The following is a 26,864-nucleotide window of genomic DNA, read 5'->3' as shown; positions in this document are numbered from 1 at the left end:
TAGAACCCGTTTAACAGAAGAATGACAATGGTATAGGAAGTAGGATTATTTTGGTGAAAATATAATAATCCATTAAATAACCATCAATTTTCTAGATGACTTCACACGACCATATGAAATATTTATTGGAGTTAAAGAACCAGTTAAAAGAAAGTTAAGAAGAGCGAAAAATAAAAGTTAAAAAAATGAAGAAAAGAAGAAATAATAAAGGCCAGGAAGAAAACAGAAAATTAAAATAATAAAAAAGGCATAAAATTAGAATAATGTGTTAATAAATTAAAAAGAGGTAAGAGACAGGAATTAAAGAAACAAATTAAAGAGATAGAATAATTAAACAGGTAAAAATAAGTCAAGATCGAAGAAGCTATAAAGGAAGTAGAAACTTATTGTTGTAATTTCTTTGAGGTATACACAGACATGAACAAGGTGAAGAAAGTTTTGTCAGTACTGATGAAGTAAATACAAAGTTAACGATGTTGTAGAAAAAAGGCCCAAGAACAGAACGAAACATCTGGAAAATACATTATTAAATTCAAGATGCATCTCGTTCTGCATTACCTAAATTACTATCTTCCACAAAATGTGGAAAACTTTAGTTTGTACCCGTTAGTAGTGATGCTGAATTATCTGTGATTGCATAACTCTCATACCATAACACTACCAAATAAAGTTTCAAACTTTTTTTTTTCGCCATTTCAACAGTAGAAAATTGAGAAACCAATGTATTATGAAGGGAGTCATACTACACAGAATTTGAAATCATTTCCAGAATGAATGGGTAGAACAGTGAACAAAAAGCCATTTACCTTGTCACCCATTTAAAAATATCAGGTTTGAATAAATTAAGTAACCTTCCACCTGATATCCATAAAAAATATCAAGCATTCGTAGCTGCCTTGTGGAACAGATCTAGAAAGACACACCAAAAGGAAATATCCAGAGAAAAGTTTCGGAATAAGGTACAGAGGGGGGGGGGAGACATTAGCTGAATTTACGAAATATTTGCCCAATCATTTTACTTAGATAATCCTCATTAAAGAGATGGATTCATTGGCATCCAATTCATATATGCTATAATAAGCAGAAATATGCAGATTAGGCTGAAGCAAATTAAATTTATAATGTTTAAAGGAAAATCTACACCCGACAGTAAAATTAAAGTCGTAGATAGACAACTAAAGATGTCATCTCAATATTGGAGATTGTTGTACAGAGAAGCAGTTTCATAGAGTGAAGGAAATAAACCACAATAGAAAAAAAAGTCTTCTATGTAGCTTACAGAAATAAGAAATCCTTGTAAAAAATACCAGGAAGAAGAAAGTGCTACAAATGTGGGGAATCTGACCATTACAGCTCACACTGAAAGGAATGATCAACTATTAATACATAAAGAAAACAATACCTCAAGGATAAATGTTTGAGTCTACCCATATCAAAGGAACAACAAATGCTAACCAGATATTGGGAAACAGAAATGAATTGGTATTGTAAGGCAGAGTTTGGCTGCACAAAGTGAGTTAAGTTCATTGTTTAAAGAAACCAGATCATAAGCCCACGGGCTTATTCTTGGGAAGCCTTACAATGCCCTGGTTAAATAATGGTTCTGCAGTTAAACAGTTCGACCTGATTTGGTAACATCTGCAAGTTGAGAATCCACTAAACCAAAAATACAGAAATAGAAAATTAAAAAAAAAAAGTGACAGAGAATTAGAAGAATGTAACAGGAAACAGGGAAGAAGAAAGTGAGAAGTTATTATTACTGTTGTAGGAGACTTCTATACACCTCATGATGTGCGAGTAACATATATAGGAATAATACATATTGAACCGACTTCATGTAGTAACATGGATGTAAGGCGAGACACGTTTCAAATAGTTTCATAGTTTGTGATTAAGATATCCGTGCGTATTGTACAAAAAAGGTTGAACTTCTTTGACAACTTGGACAAAAATCACTGTACAACCAAGAAGAGAAATACTAATCATTTTCGAAAATTAAAATGTTCATTTTGTGACTAGCCTGTAACAGAACAAAACACTCCAGTTTACCTTGATGGATTAATGGTCAGTGGAGCTCTCGTGGATCCGAAGAATAAAAGATGTCATTATTAGGACTAAAACACATTAAACCATAATATAAGAGTTAAAGCAGTACATGAAGTTACAAACATAGTATCATCACTGACGTTTGGGAGAAAACGTAAAGTTCAATTGAACCTTCTGTACTCTCACCTGGAGAACAGCCGTCAGAAAAGTCTTAAGAATATGTCAGAGTTTAAGAATCACTATCAATGACATACGTTACTTTACCCAATAACGAATTAAATCAGATGCTGATAAAAAGAAATGCTAATATGCTGTTAAAAATGTCAGTAACACTAAATTACATCTAGATGACGTGGTATGCCACAAAAAACAAACTCACAAAATTAAACAGATGTTGAGAGTAATCATAAATGTTGGGATTTACAGAATCCAAAAGGCTAAGTAATCCAAGTCAAAAATTATCTGCCGTGATTTCTTTGCAAGTATGTTGCAGAGAAGTGACCAAATGAATAATTACAGAGGAGAAATTGACAGTAACGTAATAATCCTTTTGATGAGCCCAAAGTTCTTGTTGTAAATACTTCTAGAGGCTCACCAAGGATGAAACTACCAGAGGAACCACTTGACCACCTACTCATGAAGAACTACAATGATAGGACAGCTAATGATAAAAGACTAGGGGCCATTTCAGGTGTGTAACATAGGATTTGAAGTATGAAAAATATCAAACTCTCTTGGTGAATGAACAGTTCAGTGTATTATTTTATTATTGTATCAGGATTGTTCACGAAACTTCACTGTCCAGGAAGGAAAAAGTGCTTGTAATTATATTTTTTACGTTTCAATTTAGATGTTTGCTTGGGGCTCGGTATTGATGGTTAGTGTAGTTGTTTTTAAGCATTAAGTTTCATTCAAATATTTGAATCAATGTTAGTTATTGTGTATATTGAATAACTAAATCGATTATTTGTAAAGTCGTACATGTATTTTTATTCTTACCTTAATATACACTACCATCAGCAAATGTACTTTGTTTACAACATTTCTAAACTTAGACTTACAGTAACTTACAACAGTTTCAGTGAAGAAAATTTGTAGAAACGCCAATAAATAAACAAATAAATTCGTTACGGTTATATGGGCTAGGTTGTAAATTAAAAATAATTTTAAAAACCTCGCCCAACAAAAGAACAACATTACAACACCATGTTGAATGTTATTTTTATGTTTAAATTGGTTTGGATACTGTTTAGATGGGTAAACTTGTATTTAATATTATATACACGAATATATTTACTCGAAATAAAATCACAATGTCAGCAGAACACTTAGATTCAAAATGTTAATTTAACACAAAATGCGAAACCCTAAAATCCGTGCTCTCTCGAAATACAGGAATATTATGTTTTTAGTGTTCGTGTTTATAACCCATGAAATATAAAATGGTTCTCTCCTTACCAGCGCCAACGTCTCTCATGCTGCTTTTCGATTTTAAAAAATATAAAAAGACTGATTCACTTCATTACGTGTTTATTGTGATAATCAGCTAAAAATATACAAAAGTAGTAAAAAGTCCTACAATTTTCTCTCACCACCTGTCCATAATAAGGGAGGTAATTATTAAATTCTCTATTTCATGATTTCAAGATAAAACGATGAAGTCAGCGTAAACTCTTACACGTGAATATTTATTCAGTGTTAACTTTTTTTTGCTTATAAGACGATTACTTCTGACAGGGTCAGATTTATCCGGCCAGAGTTTTGTCTGGTAAAAAAAAAAAACAAAGTTAACACTGAAAAAATATTCACGTGTAACAGTTTACACTGACTTCATCGTTTTATTTTGAAATCATGAAATAGAGAATTTAATAATTACCTCCCTTATTATGGCCAGGTGGTTAGGGGCGCTCGATTTGTAATCTGAGGGTCGCAGGTTCAAATCCCAGTCACACCAAACATGCTCACCTTTGCAGCCTTGGGGGCGTTATGATGTTTGGTCACTATTCGTTGGTAAAAAAGAGAGTATCCCAAGAGTTGGCGGTGAGTGGTGATAACTAGCTGCCTGTCCTCTAGTCTTACACTGCTAAATTAGGGACGGCTAGCGAAGATAGCTCTCGTGCATTTTTGGGCAAAATTCCTAAATAAACCTAATTTTTAATTCATAAGGCAACTAAAAATGATCTAGTTTTTCCACCAAAGAATCCTATAACGTGTATGATTCATTTAGCCCACCCACTTTTTCTTTTTCGAAATATATTTTTTTATGATACATTGAATGAGATTTGTCTGATCTACTCTTTCTTTCCATAAATAATTAGTTCAGAAACGTGCAAGATATCAGTGGTCTAGTGTTTGTTTTCGTGAAATCACCACTTAAAAATATACCCGGCTTAGTGTTTTACAGTGAAATTACAATTTCAAAACCTTCAAAATTGCATGGACTAATGCTTTCTTCAGGAAACAACTAATTCAAACATACAAGACTGTCTGGCCTATCGCTTTCTCGAAATAACAACTTCAATACACATTTATTGGTCTAATATTTCCTCTTGTAAAAAACATTATATCAAACCAAGAATTACTAAACCAGCAATTCTAGAAGATTTAATAAAGGACAAATAATAAAAATGGACAAGAAAAAGATAATAAATTAGATAAACGAGACAGAAATGTAGAAAAACGAGAGAACCAATTGAAAGATTAGCAAGAAGACAGAAAATTAAACGAAGGACCAGGAAGATTGAGATGATTGGTTGGTTGGTTGGTTGGTTGATTTGGTGTTTTATGGCACAAAGCAGCTACACTATCTGTGCCAAAAGAGTTAAAGTAAAATTAGGAAATTTATAAAAGGAAGATAAGATAAAATGAAACGCAGTTATAAAGCATAAAACCAATGTTTACATCTAGTTTACAGCGTTAAGAGAAAAACTACAGTTGTCCAAGTTGCAGAGATGCTAACTATTTCAAATAACTGAACGTAATGATTGTAGACAGAGCCCGTACAGATATTGTACAACCACTGGATAAAGTTTTGAGTCATCCATGTCTGTGGATCCATCAGTGGCTAAACTATAAACAATGTTAGTAAGTATGCTTGAAATCATTTTGTCATCTTCACAACCCAACATTTGTACAATGGCTGTAGTTTTGGTTCTAGCACAGCCATATTTTTTGCTATATCAGAGTCTGGAAACATTTTTCTGAATAGATGTCCTGCATGATCGGGGTAAATTTACCAATAGGGGTAAATTATGAGCAATGACGAATTGCGTGAACATCACTTCTGTATTTATGGTTTCAGCTTTTGTTGGCGAGATGTCGATTTTGTATGTCTGGAACAATCGTTTATCCCGCCATGCACCATAGAAAAATCGATGTGACAAACTGTACAAAACGCATGAATGTCAATGATTTTTGATGCAATGACCAGATATTTTGCACTATACTCTTTCCTAAATTTTTGATTCATAGTTTTAGTCCTTTTAGATTTGCCAGAAACAAGACGATCTGGTGAACGAGGCCTCTTTTTTTTTCCCAACTTGTGAGCCATCGCATTGGTGTTTCTATGCCACTTAAAAAACGAGAAATACCCATCTACGCGAGCGCTGATTGACTGACAAGCACTAATGACGTAACTATGGATTCCCCCACGTATCAAATATGGAGAAGCACCGCACTCAAACTATTGGTAGACGTCGGAGATACAATTATTTTTTATTATTTCAAGCACAAACATGATTATCGCAAGTAGCTATTTGGACTATGTCTTTTATTTATTATCAAAATTTATTTGTATCTCACTAGAAATTTTCTTTTCACCCCTTTCAAGCCCTGGGGAAATAAATTATCACTTTATTGTATATGCCTATATAATAATTTTGGAATTGCAACAAGTCGTAATATTTGTCTGTATGAGCGTATATTCGTAATGTTTACACCAAAATCGTAATGGTTGGCATCTCTGAAGTTGGAGAGGACTTTCTGTACCATAAATATAATTATCATAATTCGCCAGGAAGACTAACAGGTAAGTTCAAAAACCACCGTCAGTCACAAAAAAATGGCCTTTCCAGTCCTAATTCCGATTTATTTGATGTTATGGCCATTTCCAGAAAGTAAAGTAATAAAAAAATTTTAAGAGACGTGTAGCAAAATAAGAATAACTCGCCAGGATAACTAACGGATAGTTGAAACAGCAGCGTTAGTTACCTGAAGTTGGCCTTTCCAGTCCTGGTTTCGAGTTATTTGACGTTACGGCCATTTTCTAATTTCAAATCGAACTAGATGAACTGTGATTCTTAAAGGGAATCACATTAAAAATGTCTAATGTATAAATTAAAAACTTAAGTGACATTAAAAAGATTAATGGCCTTTAAAAAACTAAAAACATTTCTAAGGTGGACAGTGTCACCATCACCAATAACACTGTCTAATGTGATGAGAAACTTTGGGACAGAATATGGTGCAGTCGTTGTGTATTGTAAAAATGACAAGAAAGTAAAATGTGGTTTATTGTGATCTGAGTGTTACACAAACTACACACTGGTGCATCAGTTCCAGATAAAAGAAAACGACGAGTTAAAAAACTGACCAATGTGTAATCTAGTTAAAACAACTTCTTTCCGATCCTTACGGAAGCAAGATGGCCAAGGTCCAATACAAGGTTTTATTTGGAAAAGCTTGTTGTCACGTTGCTCATTCCAAGTCGACTGCCAGCTGGCATAAAGCTGAGTCTTGAATACAGGACGATAGTCCATGTGTAGAACAGGCATAGCAGTGATAGTGTTAGAGCAGACAGATTTAGCTGCGGTGTCGGCGAGCTCGTTCCCGCGAATACCAACATAGCCTAGTATCCAGAAAAACTGGATAGATGTAGATGTTAAAAATAATTGGGCCAGTCGGTTTTGAAAATCGGCGAGAACCGAGTGTGAACTAACGTGAAGCGACACCAGGGCCAGAAGAAAACAAAGCGAGTTGGTGTAAATAGTGCAGTTTGAATACTGCTTAGCTTCTATGTGATCCAGGGAAAGATAATTGGCGTACAGTTCGGCAGTGAATACAGAAGCTGTAGAGGGGATTCTGTGCACAATCACTAAACCATAATAAACCATGGCAAAGCCCACACAGTCACCTGATTTTAAACCATCTTGTAAATAGGAGTGGAAGGATGGTTAGAAAAATGTTCAGCAAATAACAGACAGTATTTCCAATCAAGATTGTCTGCTTTTCTAAGATGACTTAAAGATAGGTCACATTTGGAGAGTGTAAAAAGCCATGGTGGGATGGGCTGACCAGTGGATACAGAAATGTTATCCAAGGATAGACCCAATTCATCCAACTACACCTGGATACGAAGGCAAAAAGGAGCAATGGCAGACCGTCTGTTCTAAAAAACTATGGCCCTCCAAGGAAGGAAAACACAATCCTAGGTGGGATGCTTTGATAAGGAACGAAGTTTCGAAGCAAATGGCGGAGGTGCAAAGAAGGTTCATAAGAATCTGCGTATAAGTTGTGAACTGGGGAAGTGCAAAAAGCCCCAGTGCAGAGCCGAAGTCCTTGATGATGAATGGGGTCCAGCATCTTTAAGGCCAGTCCTGGCAGAGCCATAGACCAGTGATCCATAGTAGAGTTTTGAACGAATAAGAGCACGATATATCTTTAGCATAGAACACCGATTTACTCCCCAGGTGGTGGAAGAGAGGACAGAGAATGTTCAGTGCTCTTGTACATTTGGCCTGTAGCTGCTTGATGTGTTGTATAAAGGTCAGCTTATGGTTAAAGATAAGCCCCAAGAACTTGGTCTCAGGGACCACAGGCAGCACAACTTTGCTAACACAGATTTCAGGATCAGAGTGTATACCCCGTCAACGGCAAAAGTGCATGCAAACGGTTTTAAAGAGAGAGAGAAGCTAAAGCTGTTTACTGTGGTCCACTTCAGTAAACGATTTAGGGCAGTCTGTAGCTGCCACTCAATATACCTCATGTACAACGACTGACAGGGGATGTGAAAGACATCGGCATAAAGCCCGTTTGCAACAGTGAGAGGGAGTTGTTCAGTGAGGGCATTAATCTTTATACTGAAAAGTGACACTCAAAACACAGCCCTGTGGGATTCCAAGTTCCTATAGAAAATGACGGGAAAGTGTTGAACCAACACGAACTTGGAATCTCCTGTCCATTAAAAGTTTTTTAATAAAATGGGCAGGTTGCCACGTAACGCATATATACGGAGGTCTCGCAAACTGCCATACCTCCAAGTTGTATCATGAGCCTTCTAAATGTCAAAGAATATTGATACAAGATGTTGTCGTTTGAGAAGACTTCTCTGACGTTTCAAGTCGAATCAGGTGGTCCATGGTGGAGTTCTGTCATTGGAGCCCACACTGGGTGGATGAGAGGAGGTTGTTTGATTTGTGGAATCAAATGAGACCAGCATTAACCATCCTGTCCAAGATCTTACAGAGACAACTCTGTCAAAGCAATTGGACGGTAGTTTGAAGGAATCTTGGGATCCTTCCCAGCCTTAGAGAAAGGTAGGACAGTAGCCTGGCGCCAGGTATCAGGAAAACAAACATTCTCCTGCCAGTTAAAAACAAAGAGAAGAATAACAAGAGAAGCAGCAGATAGATGGCGCAGCATTTCATAGTGTACATCATCAGGCCCAACCAATGTACTGTCAGACCAAAGAAGGGCTAGTTTGAGTTCCACTAGTATAAAGGGACGATTATAGTCATAGAAACAATCAGCTCGAAAGGACAGAGGTGTTTGCTCTGCCTAAGTCTTGATAGCAAAGAAGGTGGAGGAAGAAGCAGAAGTGCTAGATACCTGGCAAAAGCTTTCACCTAGACTATTGGCAATGCTCTGGGTATCAGCCACTTCCTGGCCATAATAGAGCAAGAATGAGAAGGGGACAGGATTATATTTCCCACTGACCTTTCGAATCTCGTCCTATTGACTTTGGAACTGGTGGTAGAAGATATGCTGGTTGTGAACTTAATCCACGATTCCTTTTGGCTTTGACATCTTATCCACCGAGCATGTGCATAGGCCTGCCGGAAAGCAATGGAGTACGAGAGTGTGGGACACCTACGAAAAGTATCCCAAGCCCGTTTTTGAGCCTTCCATGCCATGTAGCAGGCAGGATTCCACCACGAACGAGGATATCGTGGAAAACGTGTCGAGGTTTTAAGAATACACTGAGCAGTTGCTTGTATAATATCGTCAGTTACCACTGCCAAACAGTCGTCTATTAATGGCTTACAGACAATGGCAGGGTCAACTTCTGCGAGAGCAGTGAAAGTGGGCCAGTATGTTTGATCCAGCTTCCACCGGGGCACGCGGGTCGGGTGGCATCGACCACGGCCAATCTCTCAAAATTATATGCCAATGATCACTGCCTCGTGGATTATTGTCAACCCTCCAAAAAAAATAGGAGAATAGTGAAGGGGAGCCAATTGAGAGGTCAATAGCAGTAAAGGACAGAGTAGGTGCATGAAAAGAAGTAGAAGAACCAGTATTGAAAAGATAAAAGGTTGTAATCAGAGAGCATATGCTCTATGGAGATTCTCCTCCTATCTACATCAGTACTTCCCCAGAGGGGATGATGTCCATTAAAGTAAGTCTCCCTGGATTAAAAAGAGAAACGGCAACTGCTCAATGAGAGCATCAAGGTCTGATTAACGCTATGTCTCTCCAGGCGACAGAAAGAGAGAACAAATAACGGTATGACCCAAGGAAACACGGATCGCTACAGCCTCCAAGGGTGTGTTAAGTGGCAAAGATAGGATGGGCACATGCTGATTAACCAACATTGCCACCCCTCCATGCACTCGTCCATTACACAGCCTGTCATTTCTCTACAAAGAAAACTGCCGAAAGGTGACTGTATTGGTAGGTTTCAGAAATGTTTCCTGTAAGGAGAGACATACAGGATGGTAGGAAGCAATCCAGTGTGTTGATGCCATCCAGATTAGAATGTAACAGTCGACAGTTCTATTGGATCAAGGTGGACATTTTTATTTACGTGTAAATGAATTTGATGTACAACCCTTCTGTTTACGACCACGTCTTTTTTCTTTACTGTCTTTATTCGAGGGAGTTCTATCGACCTCCATGGATCCTGCCCTGCGTCGATTGGGCAATTCTTTGCTGTTGGAAGAGGATTACAGCGACTGAGGATGTGAACGAATGGTTGTTTTGCATCTTAGGGTGGGTGAAAAAGATGTATTCATGGAAATGCCTGCATCCAGAACCAAAGGAAGGCGATATTGGGATTTGTCAGAATGCATGGAAGGGACAGAAATGGGTGTTGAAGTTGATTCAACCTTTTTAACCATGGAGGTCAAAATACTTTGTTTTGAGAATGATACTTTTGGAGGAACAGAGAGCTCCGTCGGCACCCCCACTGTAGTAGTGAAATGAAGAGCAGCAGCAGCATATATCCGAGATGAAGTGTTGGTGAGTAATTTTCGAGCCTCAGGATAAGTAATGTTATGAATCGTTTTCAACTTCTGCACCTCTTTCTTCCAACCATTTAGGGCAAAAACGAAAGTAGGACGGGTGAGAGCCATTGCAATTGATGCAATGAGGGTCCGTTTCACACTCGTAGGCATCACGGTCCTTGCCATTGCAACGAGCACACGTCAAGGAACCACGACATGACGTCTTTAAGTGGCGAAACCGCTGACACTGGAAATAAACATCGGAGAGGGTTTGGAATGTATGGCCGTGATCTGCAATTAAGATAACCTGCCTTTATGGTGGCAGGCGGACGAGGTGACGTAAATGTGAGAATGAGAACACTGGTTGGCATCATAATTTCATCTTTGCAAGTCGATATACGCCTCACCGAAGAAACCATCGAGAACCTGACTCTGGGATGTTCTTAAAATCCCTCTCAACAATAATTCCTCAAGAAGAATTCAAAGTAGTATAAGGTGTAACCTCAATAGGTATATCCTCAATGAATGCAAGAGGAGCTCACTGTGTTGAGATGTTGATGTTTCTACCAATATGTCACCTGATCGAAGCTTCTTTACAGACTTTGGAGAGCCAGCAAGTCCCTCTCGTCCCTTATGAATGAAAAAGTGAGACATTTGCCCTGAAAGTGAATGCAATATAAAAAAAAATGAGGTATAATATGTGGTACAGATGGTGAGGATTGCTGCTCAAAATCTACAAGACATGGTCGTTTACCTATAGACTGTTTCTTCACTACTTTATTAAGATCTTTAATTGGAGTATCCAAAATAAAGAGAAGGAAATTTCGGTGTCCTCTGACCCCATCCACCATGGAGCCCTACGAGGAGATGCATTACAAGTGTCAAACAAGGACACTGCAGCCATGCCAGGGTTTCTTGAGCACTATATTCAAACACCAGCATCAGATACAATGTCCACAACACCTGTCGAGAACATCCAACACTGGTACTTGATTGAACCTAGCCTGAGTGGACCAGTTGATTGACACAAGAGAGCCACCCCAAGGCAGCCCGTCTACAGGAATTCAAGGCCAAAATGGTGTGTTAGGGTTGGACCCTTCAATCACCAAGATACTCTCCTCCCCTTCACGGGTCACCATCCATGGCAAACACGTGAGTGGATGTTTATATCCCAGAGGAGGTAAACTGAAAGAGCAGAACTTTCCCTGGAAGGTTCTCTCACCACGTACAGGACCACACCAAGGAAAGATGAAGTTTATAGAAAATTTAAGTAAGATCAAAATGTAACCAACAGGAATTTAAGAAAAAGAGTTAAAAAAAAGACAATATTTAAAGAAGAATTAAGAACAAAACCAAACCTGATTGAGGACAAGCTTGGTGGAGCTATCAAAGGATGTACAAACATAATAAAACAATAAGACGGAAATAAGGAAAGCCTTAACTAAAACATTAAAAATACAAAAACAGAACATCACCTTGATGTACAGAAGGTTCGTAACAGTGTAATAAATGAGGTGGAAAAATGGCATCACTGATAGAATAAAAGATTTTGAAAATGAATTGGTTAACCCAAGATTAATAAATCACACGTACACATTAATTATACACACAGAGAAAAAGAAAAACTAATTACTGTACACTTGTTATCATAAGTACTGTTCAAGCTCCGACTGCAAGACATAGTACTTTGCAAGCGTGTTAGAACGACGTTAAAAATTAGATTTCAGGTTACTTTCAAAAGAACAGTGGAAGATAAATAATAGGTGAAACATCAAAATGTTATTAATCTTTATATTTAGTACAACAGAAACTCATTGGAAATGCTTGAGCTCAGCAAACAGCTACATTTTGTGTGTCCCCTTTTGTTTCAAAGCTGCGGACAGTCTTTCAAATATCGTTGCAACATGTTTAATCAAAGTGCCATTTGATATTTTACTCCAAACGCTTTTAATACATTTCTACGTAGTTTCTTTGGATACAAATTTTGAAACGTCAAGTTTTTAATCGAACAAATCCCAGATCTGTTCAATTGGGTTGAAATCAGACTCTATGGGGTCATCGAATCATGTGAATGATTCCAGCAGCTTCTTTTCTCAGCTAAGTAATTTATAGAAAGGTTGGATGAATGGTTGTGGTCATTATCTTCTTGGTAGTAGAATCCTTTACCAACAACACGCAAACCACTGGGTATACTATGACGGATCAGTACCTAATGGTGCTTGTGCTGGTCTATTATTCCATCTATTTTGCAAATATTCTTTGTCGCCTTAACAAAAAACACCCCCAACATATCACCTGCCTCTCCAATCCTTCATGGTAGATGCTATGCACTAAGGTAAGTATCTATTATCTCTCTTCCGTTGGACGTACAACTTATGTTTTGAACTAAATCTTTCGAAGTTAGATTCATCCATAACACTCTTTTCCCAATCATCAATAGTCCGATTTCTGTACTTAACAAATTTCACTTTCTTGACAATATTTGAAGATCGAAATAAAGGTTTTAAACTGCTACACGACCAAATATTCCTTTCTCTTTTAGTATTCTTGGTACTGTAGATCTGAGCACTTTTCTGTCATATGATACATGGTTGTTTATCTCATGCTTCAGATCAGCAGCAGTCTTATGTTTTGAAGGCTGCATAAACAAAGATACTTAGCATCAGTATCGTTGAGTTTAGGTGTTCTACCTCTTCCTTTACTATTTTCAAGTTTAATTGTCTCAGTCTCATGATCTAGAGTATACTTGATGGTGTTTGGGAAGTGTTTCAAGTTTGCAGTAATTTGTCAGAGAATCCAACCAGAGTTACGAACAGCTTTTATGTGAACTCTTTGCTCCACTGACAATTCTCTACATTTTTTGGGACTTGGCATGACAACAAAACTTGATATTTAGTGTTAAACACTATTTTTATCAAAGTTTATTTGTGGAATACTATTAAATTGATTTCTTCTAGCAAATACCAGTATCATATGCTTACTCCTTACTAGTTTATTTCTACATAGTTAAAACACTGCATGTGGTACATGACAACTATTTCAGACCCTAAGTTTGATCATCATGTTTATTCAAGCAGAACCCTTTTGACATGCACTTGGTTCAATTACACGAGAATTCTAAAATAACGATAAGTACTCTCATCCTGGTTCTCAGTTGTCAGCATGGGTCAGTGAAGCATGACCACAGTGTTGGAATTTACAGTCAGTAATGATATTGAAGAATTAGCCACATAAAATGGAAATAACGACAATATTATCTTGTTCTAACACTTCTGTGCAACACTGTATTTGGACTACTTTAACTACACCATTTCTTAATCCACTCCAATAATTTAGTTTTCCAGTACAACGTACAATGATAGAATGATAACATGAAAGGAAAGTCAAGCTCAGTTTAATATAATTTTCAAAGTGAACGATAGGAATATTGAAAAAAGTAACTGTGCATCTAGGTACACATTTAAATGGGGAATATTAAGCTATCTTCCAGCCGTGTTTCATAATAACGACAAAGCATTGATAAATGCCTTATCCAATAAGTGCGAAATGACACACCAGGTGGAAGTTTCTAAAGTATAGTTAAAGAGAATAGGAAGGACGACGGAAGATAACTTAGCTGAAATTGGCCAAGATATAAAAATATAATACTCGAATCTTCCACGTAAAATGGTAGATTTGTTGGCATATGAATAATTCCCAGATGCAGTAAGAGATAAGGATATGCAAGTTGCATTGGAACGAAGTAAATGTATATCTTCAAAAGAAGAAGCTCTTCATTTAGCAGTGGGACTTGAATCCACTGAAATAGAAAACAAAGAACCAAATACGTCATTTAGAAGTTATTGGAACATCAGACATTAATTACTCCGAGATAGTCTTTAAGGAGTGAAAGGGTTAGTTAGTCAAATAGTCATTCAGAATGGAAAAAAATAAATTGTGTTAAAGCAGGTGTTTCAGTATTAACCTGAAACATATCGTCAGGAGCTGCAGACAAGAGCTTTTAAATCAGAGTGAGATGTCTACTCATAATGGAGGAAGTTATCCAAACCATAGGAAGATAGGTGTTACAGCAGTAATATACTGTTAGAACATAGATGTTACTTGTGAAACTAAGTAATCTATCAATATTGATAAATTGAAATCAAAAGAAATCTTGATAATGAGAATACTTTATCTGTCACTACCGAGATAATAATTGTTTTATCAAAAGAAATCAGTCCAAGAATTAATGGATTTATTGATGTGAAGCCTCACAGTATGTGGATTGATACTGGTTCGACAACTCATTACAAACTGGAAAATTACCTCTAGACACCAAGAATGAATTCACGAGAACAGCGTGTTGTCAAGAAGTTTCAGTGTGATAACGGTTAGTAGTAGCCCTCACTGTTGAAATCTTCTTTGTGAAATACGATGGGTAAGTAATTCACATCGAGAAAGAATACGTGTTAGGAAGGGCTTTATGCAGAAAAATGGGTATAAGGTTAGACTAAAATTATAAAGCTTCTCAGTTTATGATCAGAAAATTCCTAAAAACATTATGACAATTACTTCAGAGTTTAGACTTCCACTGACGGATACAACAAACAACCTTGAATTCAACAGAATAGAATCCAGGACAAGTTGTCCAAGCCAAATTTCATCTAATGTAACAATCGTTGGAATAATGATAACGGGAAGAAATCTAATTGCTTAATTTCAGAGAAATCTTTACCAGAGTTAGTTGAACCTGCTGAAGAACCGGAGGTTCTTGTTAAGACAACTTTAGAGAGGAATTTGCAAGCATTAAATCAATTACTATCGAGATCATTTCCATAGAACCACTAAGCAGAGAGAACTCTACCAGTGACAAGACAATAAGTGATAATAAGAATCCTGATTCCATGAACTTCACAATCTAAGGAGGCAGTGTTGTAGGCTATATTTTTAATAACTTAGCTTAGTTTCTTGTTCCCTAGAGGGAATGATTTACTTGATGTGATGATTGTGTTCGTCTGAAAGTTATGTATATTTAGGTCTCTGTAGGATTTCAAAGTTTCGTGAAATAGAGTACAACATAAAAATACTAGATCAAGTGAATTGTGTTAAATCAGCTCAGTTAGACAATATTAGTTAGTCTGCGATTTAATTAGTTTATTCATATACGATTCAGTTACAAAATTAGTTAGTTATTCTATAATTACAAAGTTACTGGGGCCTGGCATGGCCTAGCGCGTTAAGGCGTGCGCGTAATCTGAGGGTCGCGGGTTCGCGCCCGAGTCGTGCCAAACATGCTCGCCCTCCCAGTCGTGGGGGCGTTATAATGTTAAGGTCAATCCCACTATTCGTTGGTAAAAGAGTAGCCCAAGAGTTGGCGGTGGGTGGTGATGACTAGCTGCCTTCCCTCTAGTCTTACACTGCTAAATTAGGGACGGCTAGCACAGATAGCCCTCGAGTAGCTTTGTGCGAAATTCCAAAAAAACAACAAAAACAACAACAAAGTTACTGAGTTAGTCATTGTATCTGTTTAGCTCGAGTAACGAGAAAACCCTCGTACGTGCTGCGAGCTTTATTTACAAGTAAGGCATGTTGAAATTTCTGTTGAAACATTGTTTGTGAAGTTAGACTCACCAGTGACACTAGCCTGTATAAAACATTATTAAAAAGAAATAAATGAATTACTTGTCGCTAAACTGGCTGGACTTCACATTATTTTTACAAAGTGATTCTGAAGAACATGCCCAACGATAAAAACACGATGCGACAATTAATATTCAGCTTGTTATTTTCACCATGAATTTCTCGTACAAGTTATTCGAATTTTTATAATTATTTTATGAACGAAATAACTGAATAAAATCCAAATATTGCGATTAACTAGTACAAATACTAATTCACAACTTGCAATAAAAGTGAACAGCTTGGCCATGCGAAATATAACGAAGGTAATTAGATCACACAGTCCAGTAAAAGTTGCGTGTTAATGGTTGGTTCAATAGGATACACTATTCACATAAAAACATCATTATGACTCAAATTAAGCACTTAGCTATTAATTTTAATGTTTAAACATTACATATTTACTTCACTTCTAAAACAGATGAAGTTAATCAATTTATTCCAATTTTTTATTTCTAATTTTTCAGTGTGAAGTATTTCAAAGCACGAGGGTCTCGAACAGTCACGTCTTGCTTGAACTTCAAGTCACTTTCGGTACAAATATGATTGACTGGTAATACAATTTAAATATACGTTCAATACTGTTAGATTCTAAACCCTGGAAACATCTGTTAACTCAAGAAACTCACCAAAGCAGTATGTAAGAGTAATATCCGGCCATCCGGTAACGACGTCCCCAACAGAAACCCTCCAACTCTTGACTAAAGTATTCAGCAATGGTTAAGATAGGAAAAGGCAGCCCCTTCACCAGTGCCTCTCGATAACCATCCTTAACTTCTCTAGCTGTAGGAACAACATTACTATGAAGGTTTCTATTGTTACTCACTAGATAAATGCTTCACGTATACAATACTTTGAAGAGTGTGTAACCCTGGAATCCAAAGGGCCTTTATAATTGTATAGAAAAACAAAAAGTTATTTTTTGTTTACACGCAACTTACTCGAAATACTCTTAAGCAACATTTTTTTCATGGTACATTAGTACACACTTTAATTCGAATGGTTGGAAATTCATCCGTTGCCAAGTTAAACTTATTTTACTTTCTTTAATTAGATTTTACAATAATAATTCATTAAAAATATAGTATCTTACACAAAAACCTTTCCTTAAGTATGATAATGTAAAAAAAATTGTAATGAAAGTTATTCAAGGAACTATAAAATTGTAACATTATCCGCATTTTTGATATATTACCAATCGTTCACGTTTCGGCCCGGCATGGCCTAGCGTATTAAGGCGTGCGACTCGTAATCTGAGGGTCGCGGGTTCGCATCCCCGTCGCGCCAAACATGCTCGCCCTTTCAGCCGTGGGGACGTTATAATGTGACAGTTAATCCCAGTATTCGTTGGTAAAAGAATAGCCCAAGAGTTGGCGGTGGGTGGTGATGACTAGCTGCCTTCCCTCTAGTCTTACACTGTTAAATTAGGGACGGCAAGCACAGATAGCCCTCGAGTAGCTTTGTGCGAAATTCACAAAACAAACAAACAAACGTTTCCTGGGCCTAGAAATGGCCTAGTGGATAGATCACTCGACTCGCTATTTGCGGGTTCGAATTCCTTCACTCAATACACTTGCCTTTTCAACCGTGGCAGCGTTATAGTGTGGATATAAAATCTATTACTCTTTGGTAATGAGTAGCCGGAAAGGTGGCGGTGTGGGTTTAGCTGCTTTTACTGTAGTGTATCGCTATAGAACGTTATTTGTTTACTGAATTTCGTGAAAAGCTATTCAACGGTTATTTGCGTTAACAAACTCCAATTTATAAGGGATTGGAACTAGTTAATATCTCCCTATCTTGGACTATTGTTTAACAGTAAATAGAGGAGTAACAACAGATTATAAACATCTCCATAAAATGACACGAAAAGCACGTTCGACAATGGATTTCGATCCTGCAACCCACAGATTGCGATTGAAATGCCCTGACCACTATGCCTTCTCGAACATATAAAATATTATTATAGGCTAAGTTTTCTTTTAATTTTGACTTTTACATTGTTAGTTTGCCAGAGGGAGTGTTGATGTCACGTAGTGAAGCATGGCTTAATGTTTAGAATTTTTTCAAGTTCAAAAAATGAGCTAAAAGTATACAACGTAGCAAGGTTGGAATAGATTGTTAAGATTGATGATTGATAATAAAGTCAGCTAATTAGTTAGTTCAGCACTGCAAAATCTTGAGTTTGTGTTTTAAACACAGAAGAGAAAATTACCGAGAAAATCTATAAATATACGTGTGAAATCATGCTTTTTGTTAATTATTTAGAATTTGTGATAATTTATAGGTCAGAGAAATTATATTTTTCATAACCATTAAGTACACTGGATTTTACATTATTTTTACCTAGTACTATTAAAAAAACAATCCGTGTAATAATAGAAACTTTTATACGATTGGTGTCAGAAGTGAGATTATTCTGATAAAAAATAAAATGGAATCAAGACAAGCTTCAAGTTTGTGTTCGAAGTGTGATAAAATGTTACTAAAAACGATAAAATAGTGGAAATATTATTAATAAGAAAATGACTAATTTAAGGAATAATTATAAGGAGGCACGAGATTTCCAGAAGCATTACGTAAAAATAATTTTGATCGAAGAAGCCATAGGAAAAGATATTTTAGTGAAGTATAAAAGAAAGTTCAAGGAAGTAAAGAGGGACAAGATGAGATTTAAAGAATTACTAGAACAAGAAAATCTAAGTACAAAAAGATACGAATGAAATGCAAAATGATTTTAAACTTAAAAAAAAATCAAAACAAGTATAACAGAACACCAGTAAAGTACAAACATGCCAGAAGGAGATCATCATCACGATAAAACACGTGTAACATGAATTAATATCACACCAGCCACACTTCTCTCTGTACCCACTCAAGAGATCCATCTTCTAATTATGTTATATGGAATAGAACAACCCATCTGGTCTACTTTCTAGACTATCCAAACAGTAAATATACTTTATGAATCTCAGCAACTGAGAAACCAACAGATTATGATGAAAAGGCATCATGGGAAGAATATCACGTGTAGTTAAAGTAAACTCATGGACTACTAAACAACGAGCTAAGTAGAATTATACACGCACTTCTCTCTAGTTTAAAATACCTTTACTTGCGAACTTTCGGCCCTCTAATCAGAGCCTTCATCAGGCAACAATGTACTGAGCGATAAAAATCCATTCAACTGCAAAACACTGATTTACAACATGAATTCAGACAAAAATCGTAACAACAGACATCTAGTATTAAAGTTATTACACATAAATAATTATAATAAAAGTACATAAACATAATATTACGTATTAAAGTACATGAAATTACTTCGCAGGGTGTATACAGATTTTTATCAAAAGTGGTATGAAGGTTCATTAGGTCTATATGAACATACATACAAACTTTCAGTTTTGCATTTTGCGATTTTTATGGCCATTCTTGCCACAAAATTAAAGGTTTAGCTTTATATTAAAGCCATGACAGATAATATGGTGTACTTGCACTAGTGAGTACTTGTTGGCTAATGTTTTCACTGCTACCCCGCCTAGGGGGCCACTGTCTTTATGCTTGAATGGCAATAGCTTCTTCGGTTTTCTCAACTTGAGTTTCTTCTCTGTCTGTTATTTTCGTATTTTTTAAGTATATTATAAGGTTGTTTTCTTGAACGTGAAAAGCTATAGCTGATGTGTTTAAAATATAGTTCTTAATATCTCTATGTTCTTTTAACTTCACCTGTAACTGTTGTTACATCTCCCTCAAATTATTTATTACACTCACACCGAGTGTTACAAACCACGTTCTTTGTGAAAGGACCAGGAAGTGGAGATTTTATCTTCGTAGACTGTCGCGTAATGTAGGAGAACTTAAGAAAACTACAGTGATGCTAAGTTTATTCATTATCTTAGTTTTCTTCCTAGGCCTTGTATATAAGGAAGAAATGCTTTTTTTTCGTTGCGATTGTACCCCTATTGTACAAGATTCTCTCTATAACGAGGATGTTACATGATTATGGCCACCGAAGTCTCTAGGTTGTAATCCTGTTGAAAATTGTTGGGTAGAAATGACCCAGAAAATTGCCAACTATAGCCGTAAACAAACTACTGTATCCGTATTGCAGCGCCTTCTAGTGACGAGGCGAGATAAAAATCACGGTGGATTATATCAATAACCTCATTGACAGCATGCCACGTTGCTTTGCAGTTGTTATAGTACAAGGAAGGCCAACCAAATACTTCAGGTATAATATGAACTGATAAGGTTATAGACGCTATTTATAATAATTTGGTGTTATAATTTGTTATTATAAAACATCTTTCTACAATATTTTGATAAATCTGTTTACTGTTCTAATAAATATTTTGTGGTGTCCATAGAACCTGTTGTCTCATACAAATTACACATGTAGATATTTAATATAACATACATTTTTCATTTGACAGCACCAAGTGTAATTTTATTCTAACGATTTTTTGTGACAAAATGTACAACTATTTAGGCCAAGACTGTGTTCTAACGAAGAGAACAGTCCGTGAAGAGTTCTGTATATTAACTTACCAATGTTGGAATTCTAAGAAACAATTAAAGAAATTGGGCGTTTAAACATATCAGCTTTTAGACCTTTAAAGAACCTTTCAACAGAAAACCATAAAAAATAGCTACTAATCACTAGTTACCACCATTACAGATTTGAAGTGTCTCAGAAGAAAATGTCTGAAACAAAATTTTAATAACATAACTTGCTGAAGATGTGAATGGATAGTTTGTTTTTGAATTTCGCGCAAAGCTACGCGAGGACTATCTGCGATAGCCGTCCCTAGTTTTGTAGCGTAAGACCAAAGAGAAGACAGCTAGACATCACCACCCACCACCAACTCTTGGGCTACTCTTTTATCAACGAACAGTGGGATTGATCGTCACATTACAACGCCCCCAAGGCTGAAAGGACGAGCATGTTTGGTGTTACGGGGATTCGAACCAGCGACCTTTAGATTACGAGCCGAACGCCTTAACAACCTGGCCACGCCGGGCCAAAGATGTGGAAAACATGTCTTTTGTCTTATACGATAAGTTATACTGTTAGAGAAAAAAACAAAACAGGCATGTTTGTTTCTTACAGGAACCGACAAGCTTGTTTATTACAGGAACGTTCCTGTAACTGTCGGTTACACTTTTTTTTTAGTTTGGCTTTACAAATAACTTTTGCTTAGAACGTCGCCGAGTTAATAAATTATTACCACAGTTTTAAAACGTGATTTTTGTGTTTAACAGTCAAATTGAGTTCATTTTACGACATTCACATTTTTCTTGTTAGTTATTATCTGATACAGATGCTCCACGTGGAGTGGTGGATTTCTTGGATAACAACCAGTTGATAAGGTCCATAAAAGATAAGAATATGCAAATTAGGCCCAGCATAGCCAGGTAGTTAAGGTACTCGACTACCTGGCCATGCTGGGCCTAATTTGCATATTCTCATCTTTTATGGTTTGTATATATCACCATAGTTTGTAGAGAAAACCTGAATGACAGTGTTACTGGTGGTTAGCGTATGTCGTTGATATACGCATGGCCAGGTAGTTAAGGTACTCGACTCGTAATCTGAGGGTTGCGCATTCGAATCCCCGTTGCACCAAACATACTCGCCTTTTCAGCTGTGGGGGCGTTATAATGTGACGGTCAAGCCCACTATTCCTTGGTAAAAAGAGTAGCCCAAGTGAGTGGTGATGACTAGTTGCCTTCCCTCTGGTCTCACACTGCTAAATTAGGGACGACTAGCGCAGATAACCCTCGTGTAGCGTTGCGCGAAGTTCAAACAAACGATATGCGAATTAGGCGAAAAGAAAGAAAGTTTGCATCTTTAAAGGAGACTGTCCAGTTGGCAGTGGAGCTTGGGTCAATTTTAGTTACAACTGGTTACTCAGAATGGTAGAAGTGAATTACAAAACAGCAAGTATTTCAAATGCAACTTTAGAAAACAAAGTGCCAGTAGAGGATTACAGTAAAATGATTAATAATGTAAGTATGGACATTACTCAAACATCCTGACCAATGAATCATTCATAGTACGCCGACGAGGCGATACCTTCAACTTGAGATTAATTCTTCTCCCACAACTGAGATAAGAAATACGTTACTTAAAGAAACCAGTCCATTAATGGAAATCTTGCACTATGTGGTTCTACATCGTGGCCCCTGAAGTCACACAGCGTTATGTCTACGAACTAAGACAGTTAGAAACCTGGTTTCGAACCCGTGGTGGGCAGACCAGAGATAACTTTGTGTAGCTTTGTGTTTAACTACATAAAGAAATTTATAGCGTTATCTGATAATGAAAGATGTGAAAGTGCCTAGAAAGATGAATGAGAAAGATGGATTGATAGTAAAGTTTCAGCTTGAAGTCACTTTCACTATGGAAAGCTGCTTGCACAACATGATGCCTGGATAGTTGACGTCAAGGAAGAGTACTCATTGAGAGTTGACTTTGTACAGAAACAGGTGCGGGATTAGTTTATAAAACTAAGGAGATGTTTAGAATGCACTATAGGAAGACTGATCCTCCAGTAACAGCACGGACAGAAACACGTGATAATAAACAGAACCAAGCCCATGACAAAGGTCATCATCGTGGTTGTCTACGGGTGAAGAACTAACTTCTAGATTTCACTACAGCTAGAAAAACCAAGATTACTCTCGAGACCACTTCCAGAGTTTAACCAAGGATGGAACCACCAGTTTGAACTTCCTCAAACATCTACGTAAAGAAAACTCCTCCAATGACAAGACAGTAATTATATTGATAAAAAAAACAACAACCTATAAGCGATGGAGAATAAAACCATGAAAAAAACAAAAATTGTTGACTGGGTAATTTAAAGACAATAAACAAGTAACTAAATTGGTTAACAAAATAGTAAAAAGATATAAACAGTGTTAGTCAATGCATGGTTTGATTTCTTTAACAAAAAGGTAACCAACAAGTATGAAGAGGGAATACAGGATTTTGGTTAATGCCTGTAGGAAGACCACAATCATGAGCTATTATTGCAATGACTTCTTTAATTTTTCTCTTTTTGATATTATAATCCTGAGCAATTGGTTTTATATTCTTGAAGTCAATGTTGTAGTTGTTCCTTCAACGTGTAATACAACGGCTAAAATATCTACAGAAGTATGTGTGACGTCTCTTTGACGTCCTTTCATCCTTATGTTAATATGACGTATGGTCTATTGAATGGATTTTTTTTTTTTTTTTTTTTACAAATCACATGATACATCGTAGACAACGTTTTTACGCATGGAAGTTGAATATTGCGACTAAACCTTAGATAAGACATTAGTCTAGTCGAACAGTTTGAATGTTAGAAAGGTACTCATTATTGTCCTAGCCCCAAAACGTAAGGTACCACCATCCTATATTTATTTTTCTAACTAATGGGATTCTCCTCATTAAAAAGTTTTTCGCCAGTCTTTTTACCAATTTGTTGGTATAATTATAAGAGTCTGTTTCTATGTGTTTGTTGCTGGACATTCTAACGTTTTAACGATAATGTTTTAAACAGGTACAAATATTCGTTTGTACTGCTTGATACTCGATAAACAGTAGTTTTTACTTTCGCTAGTCTTTAAAACCAAAAAGGAAAGGACTTACTTCTCGCTGCTTCCAAGGCACCTTTTACAGGAGCGTGTCGATTACTTAGACGAAATAAAATTGTTTGTTTGTTTTGAATTTCGCACAAAGCTACTCGAGGACTATCTGTGCTAGCCGTCCCTAATTTAGCAGTGTAAGACTAGAGGGAAGGCAACTAGTCATCACCACCCACCGCCAACTCTTGGGCTACTCTTTTACCAACGAATAGTGGGATTGACCGTCTCATTATAACGCCCCCACGGCTGAAAGGGCGAGCATGCTTAGCGCGACGGGGATGACGTAATAAAAACTCGCTCAAACTTCGTGCGTCATGTTTCCATAAGAGAATATCAAAATATTAAAATTTGAGTAAGGTGCACTGAAGATGAAATAGTTGTAGTTTGAAACCTTTATCGTTCAAGCTACGCTCAAGAGCCCGAGTAGCCTATGTAATGTCTTAACTAGGGCCTAGTCGTAACATCAAGCTTCCATGCCTAAAAAGGTCTACAATGTATCATATGAATTTAAAAAGAATCCATCGGATAGACCAAACGTCCTGTTAACATTAGGATGAACGAAAACGAACGAGACCTCACAAACACTTCTGTGGATATTGACTAACATTGTTATAGAAATAACATTGTTTCATTTTGTTCATATTTATTTTTTTACCGTTGTTTATATCCTTCCATCATTGTGTTAACAAACACAACAATAATATCACCTCTTATGTTTCTTGACCTTGTAACATTATTTTAGATAACTAGGCTTCAGGCTTATTGTTGTAAAGAGACATTGGGCAGGTTTTGTTTCTCCTTGTAGCTAAGCAACTTGTAATTCGAATTGTTCCGTTAGATTCTGTTGTTTACTAAACGTCTCGCACCTGTAAAAAGGCTTAGATAAAATAGCCGAAAGCTTGGGTATTAAAAAAATAACAAAATAAATTACTTACTACAAATATTAGACATTATTCAAACAATATAACATCTTACATAATATTACTTTAAAAACGAAAGAGTCGTTTGCTGTAGAAGAAAGAAATAAGTGTACAAATTTAAGAGAACTGGTGTTGTAGTGTACAAGGAATAATTAATTGAAAAGAAAAATTTAAATATTTCAGAAGTGTCTTTCAGAGTTTCTTCGGACAGAAATTGCGTACCTTAATAAAGTGTTTCACATAATATCTTACTTAAAATATAATCGGTAACGTACATTCTAATATATAACTCGAAGAAATAAGTGTTGCATTACAATGATAGATTACGGCGTTCCGTTGAAAATACCCATTGTTATAACTGTGGTTGTATACATTTTTCTGTATCCACGAACATATTTTATCTAACTGATTTTTTAAAGGTAGGGAACATACAATTATTTGATACACATCTTTCAGGATATATCAATTCTTGTCTTCTTGTTCACCAAAGTTAACTCGGAAAGTATTATAGAACACTCTCTCTGACACGTGCTATTATGTTGGAAACGTGTTACGAGACCACGCCCTACCCTATCATGGTCTCACGAGGCCAGTACGAACAATCACGTTTTCTACAGTGAAAACATTGCTATAGCTATGATACGGTTTATTTTGCTAATATAAGAATGCGGAATAACTATGCACACAGACGCTGTATAGACTTTACGTGATTTTCAAACTTCACGAGTGTGGAAAGAATTAAGTACACATTTCTTTCAGTCTACTCTGACTGATAAAAAGAAACGAAAGTGGTAGGTGATAAAAATATACAAATATCTATATGTTTTTGGACATGTACTTTTCTATTATATCTATTTGAAGGACTGACTAAATTTGAAACTAGAATGAAATATTATTCAACATTATAGACGTCGCTGCGACCGATTGATTTTATAGGAATACGGAAAAAGTCTCGCTACGTTTTGCGAAAAGAAAGAAAAAAAGACAATATCTTACCCAAATATTTTTTGCAAATAGTCTAATTATTTATTACTTAAGATATCTTAAAGTTTGTTTCAAAGCGATAACTTAATTATATCAGGAAAATTACTTCGAAACGAGTATTTGTTTCCATGAGAATCTAATTAAGTACGTAATTCGGTAATTATAGCTTGTATTTTTCAAGATAAGAAATTACACATTGTTGCCAAAAATTCGGCACTTTATGCATAAAATTGGCGCCTTATTAGCAAGAAATAATTCTATTTGAATAACAATTGTGAAACATTTTTCAGACGAATAATAATAATAAAAAAAAAAAGAGACAGATTTTTAAAAAATGATTGCAAAATATAAAAGAAATACTTATGAAAAAAACAATTGTTTGAACACGAAACAAAAATATGACGATTCAATTCATGTAAAGAAAACATCGTTCAAAAAAAAAAAAATCTTGAATATTTATAAAAATTACAAATTTTGGTGGTTGACTACATTTGATTACCACATTCAAGTTTTATAGTTTTAATTGTTCAAAGTGTGAATCTTGTGCTTTAACAACGTAACACCAAAATTATATGCAAAACTAGTTTAGTATACGATCGTTAGAGATGATTCATAAATAATGTTATAAGAAAAGGTTTAAAATTTAGTCGTTAGCTTATGACTCAAAAGCACAAGTTTTTCTGTATAAATACAATATTTGTTTTACAAGGTATTTTATGAATTATTCGATGTACGATTATTCAAATCTTCTCGAGTGAATAAAAATACACGAAATAAGAGTAAAACAATGTAAACTGCAAATAAACTAAAGATAATTAAACCAATGACTTGATTTATGGAGTTAGGAATTTCAACCACTATGACTTCAACATTTCTTACCTCCTATCCAACTAAATATTTCGTTGTAGTTTATGTCTTCCTGAGGGCTTTTTAAGGAAACAGCTAAAAAATAAATAAGGGATTTCTTTAGGTTCAAGCGTAGTAAGTGCATACTACATATCTTCTCTCCTACGAAACACAAGTCCTAGTACGTCAGTTCTAAGGTACAACAAAGTTTAAGTTTTCTACCTCTGACCTTTTACTCAAATCAGATGACCAAGGGTCACGGTACTCTTGTATGAGATCATTTAAACTGTACGTCAGCGTTTCTCAAAGTGTCTTGCGGGCGGAGACGAAG

The 26,864-nt window shown here is 36.1% G+C and overlaps 1 protein-coding gene across 4 annotated transcripts in view; it reads right to left on the bottom strand.

The window, feature by feature from the left end:
• Positions 1 to 26,864, bottom strand: part of LOC143252454 (dual oxidase maturation factor 2-like) — a 70,896-nt gene that overhangs the window by 9,452 nt on the left and 34,580 nt on the right. For 3 of the 4 annotated variants that reach the window (XM_076504584.1, XM_076504582.1, XM_076504583.1), the window contains exons 5-6: positions 26,567 to 26,629; positions 16,775 to 16,928 (exon numbers count right to left, since the gene is read on the bottom strand). In XM_076504584.1, the coding sequence (XP_076360699.1) occupies positions 16,775 to 16,928; positions 26,567 to 26,629 (217 nt within the window). The remainder of the gene's footprint in view (positions 1 to 16,774; positions 16,929 to 26,566; positions 26,630 to 26,864) is intronic. The other variant, XM_076504585.1, reaches the window with a different exon arrangement.

The sequence above is a fragment of the Tachypleus tridentatus genome, chromosome 6 (assembly GCF_004210375.1).
Source record: "Tachypleus tridentatus isolate NWPU-2018 chromosome 6, ASM421037v1, whole genome shotgun sequence".
Taxonomy (NCBI): domain Eukaryota; kingdom Metazoa; phylum Arthropoda; class Merostomata; order Xiphosura; family Limulidae; genus Tachypleus; species Tachypleus tridentatus.
The sequence above is the reverse complement of the archived record's forward strand: the minus strand, read 5'-3'. Positions and strand labels throughout refer to the sequence as shown.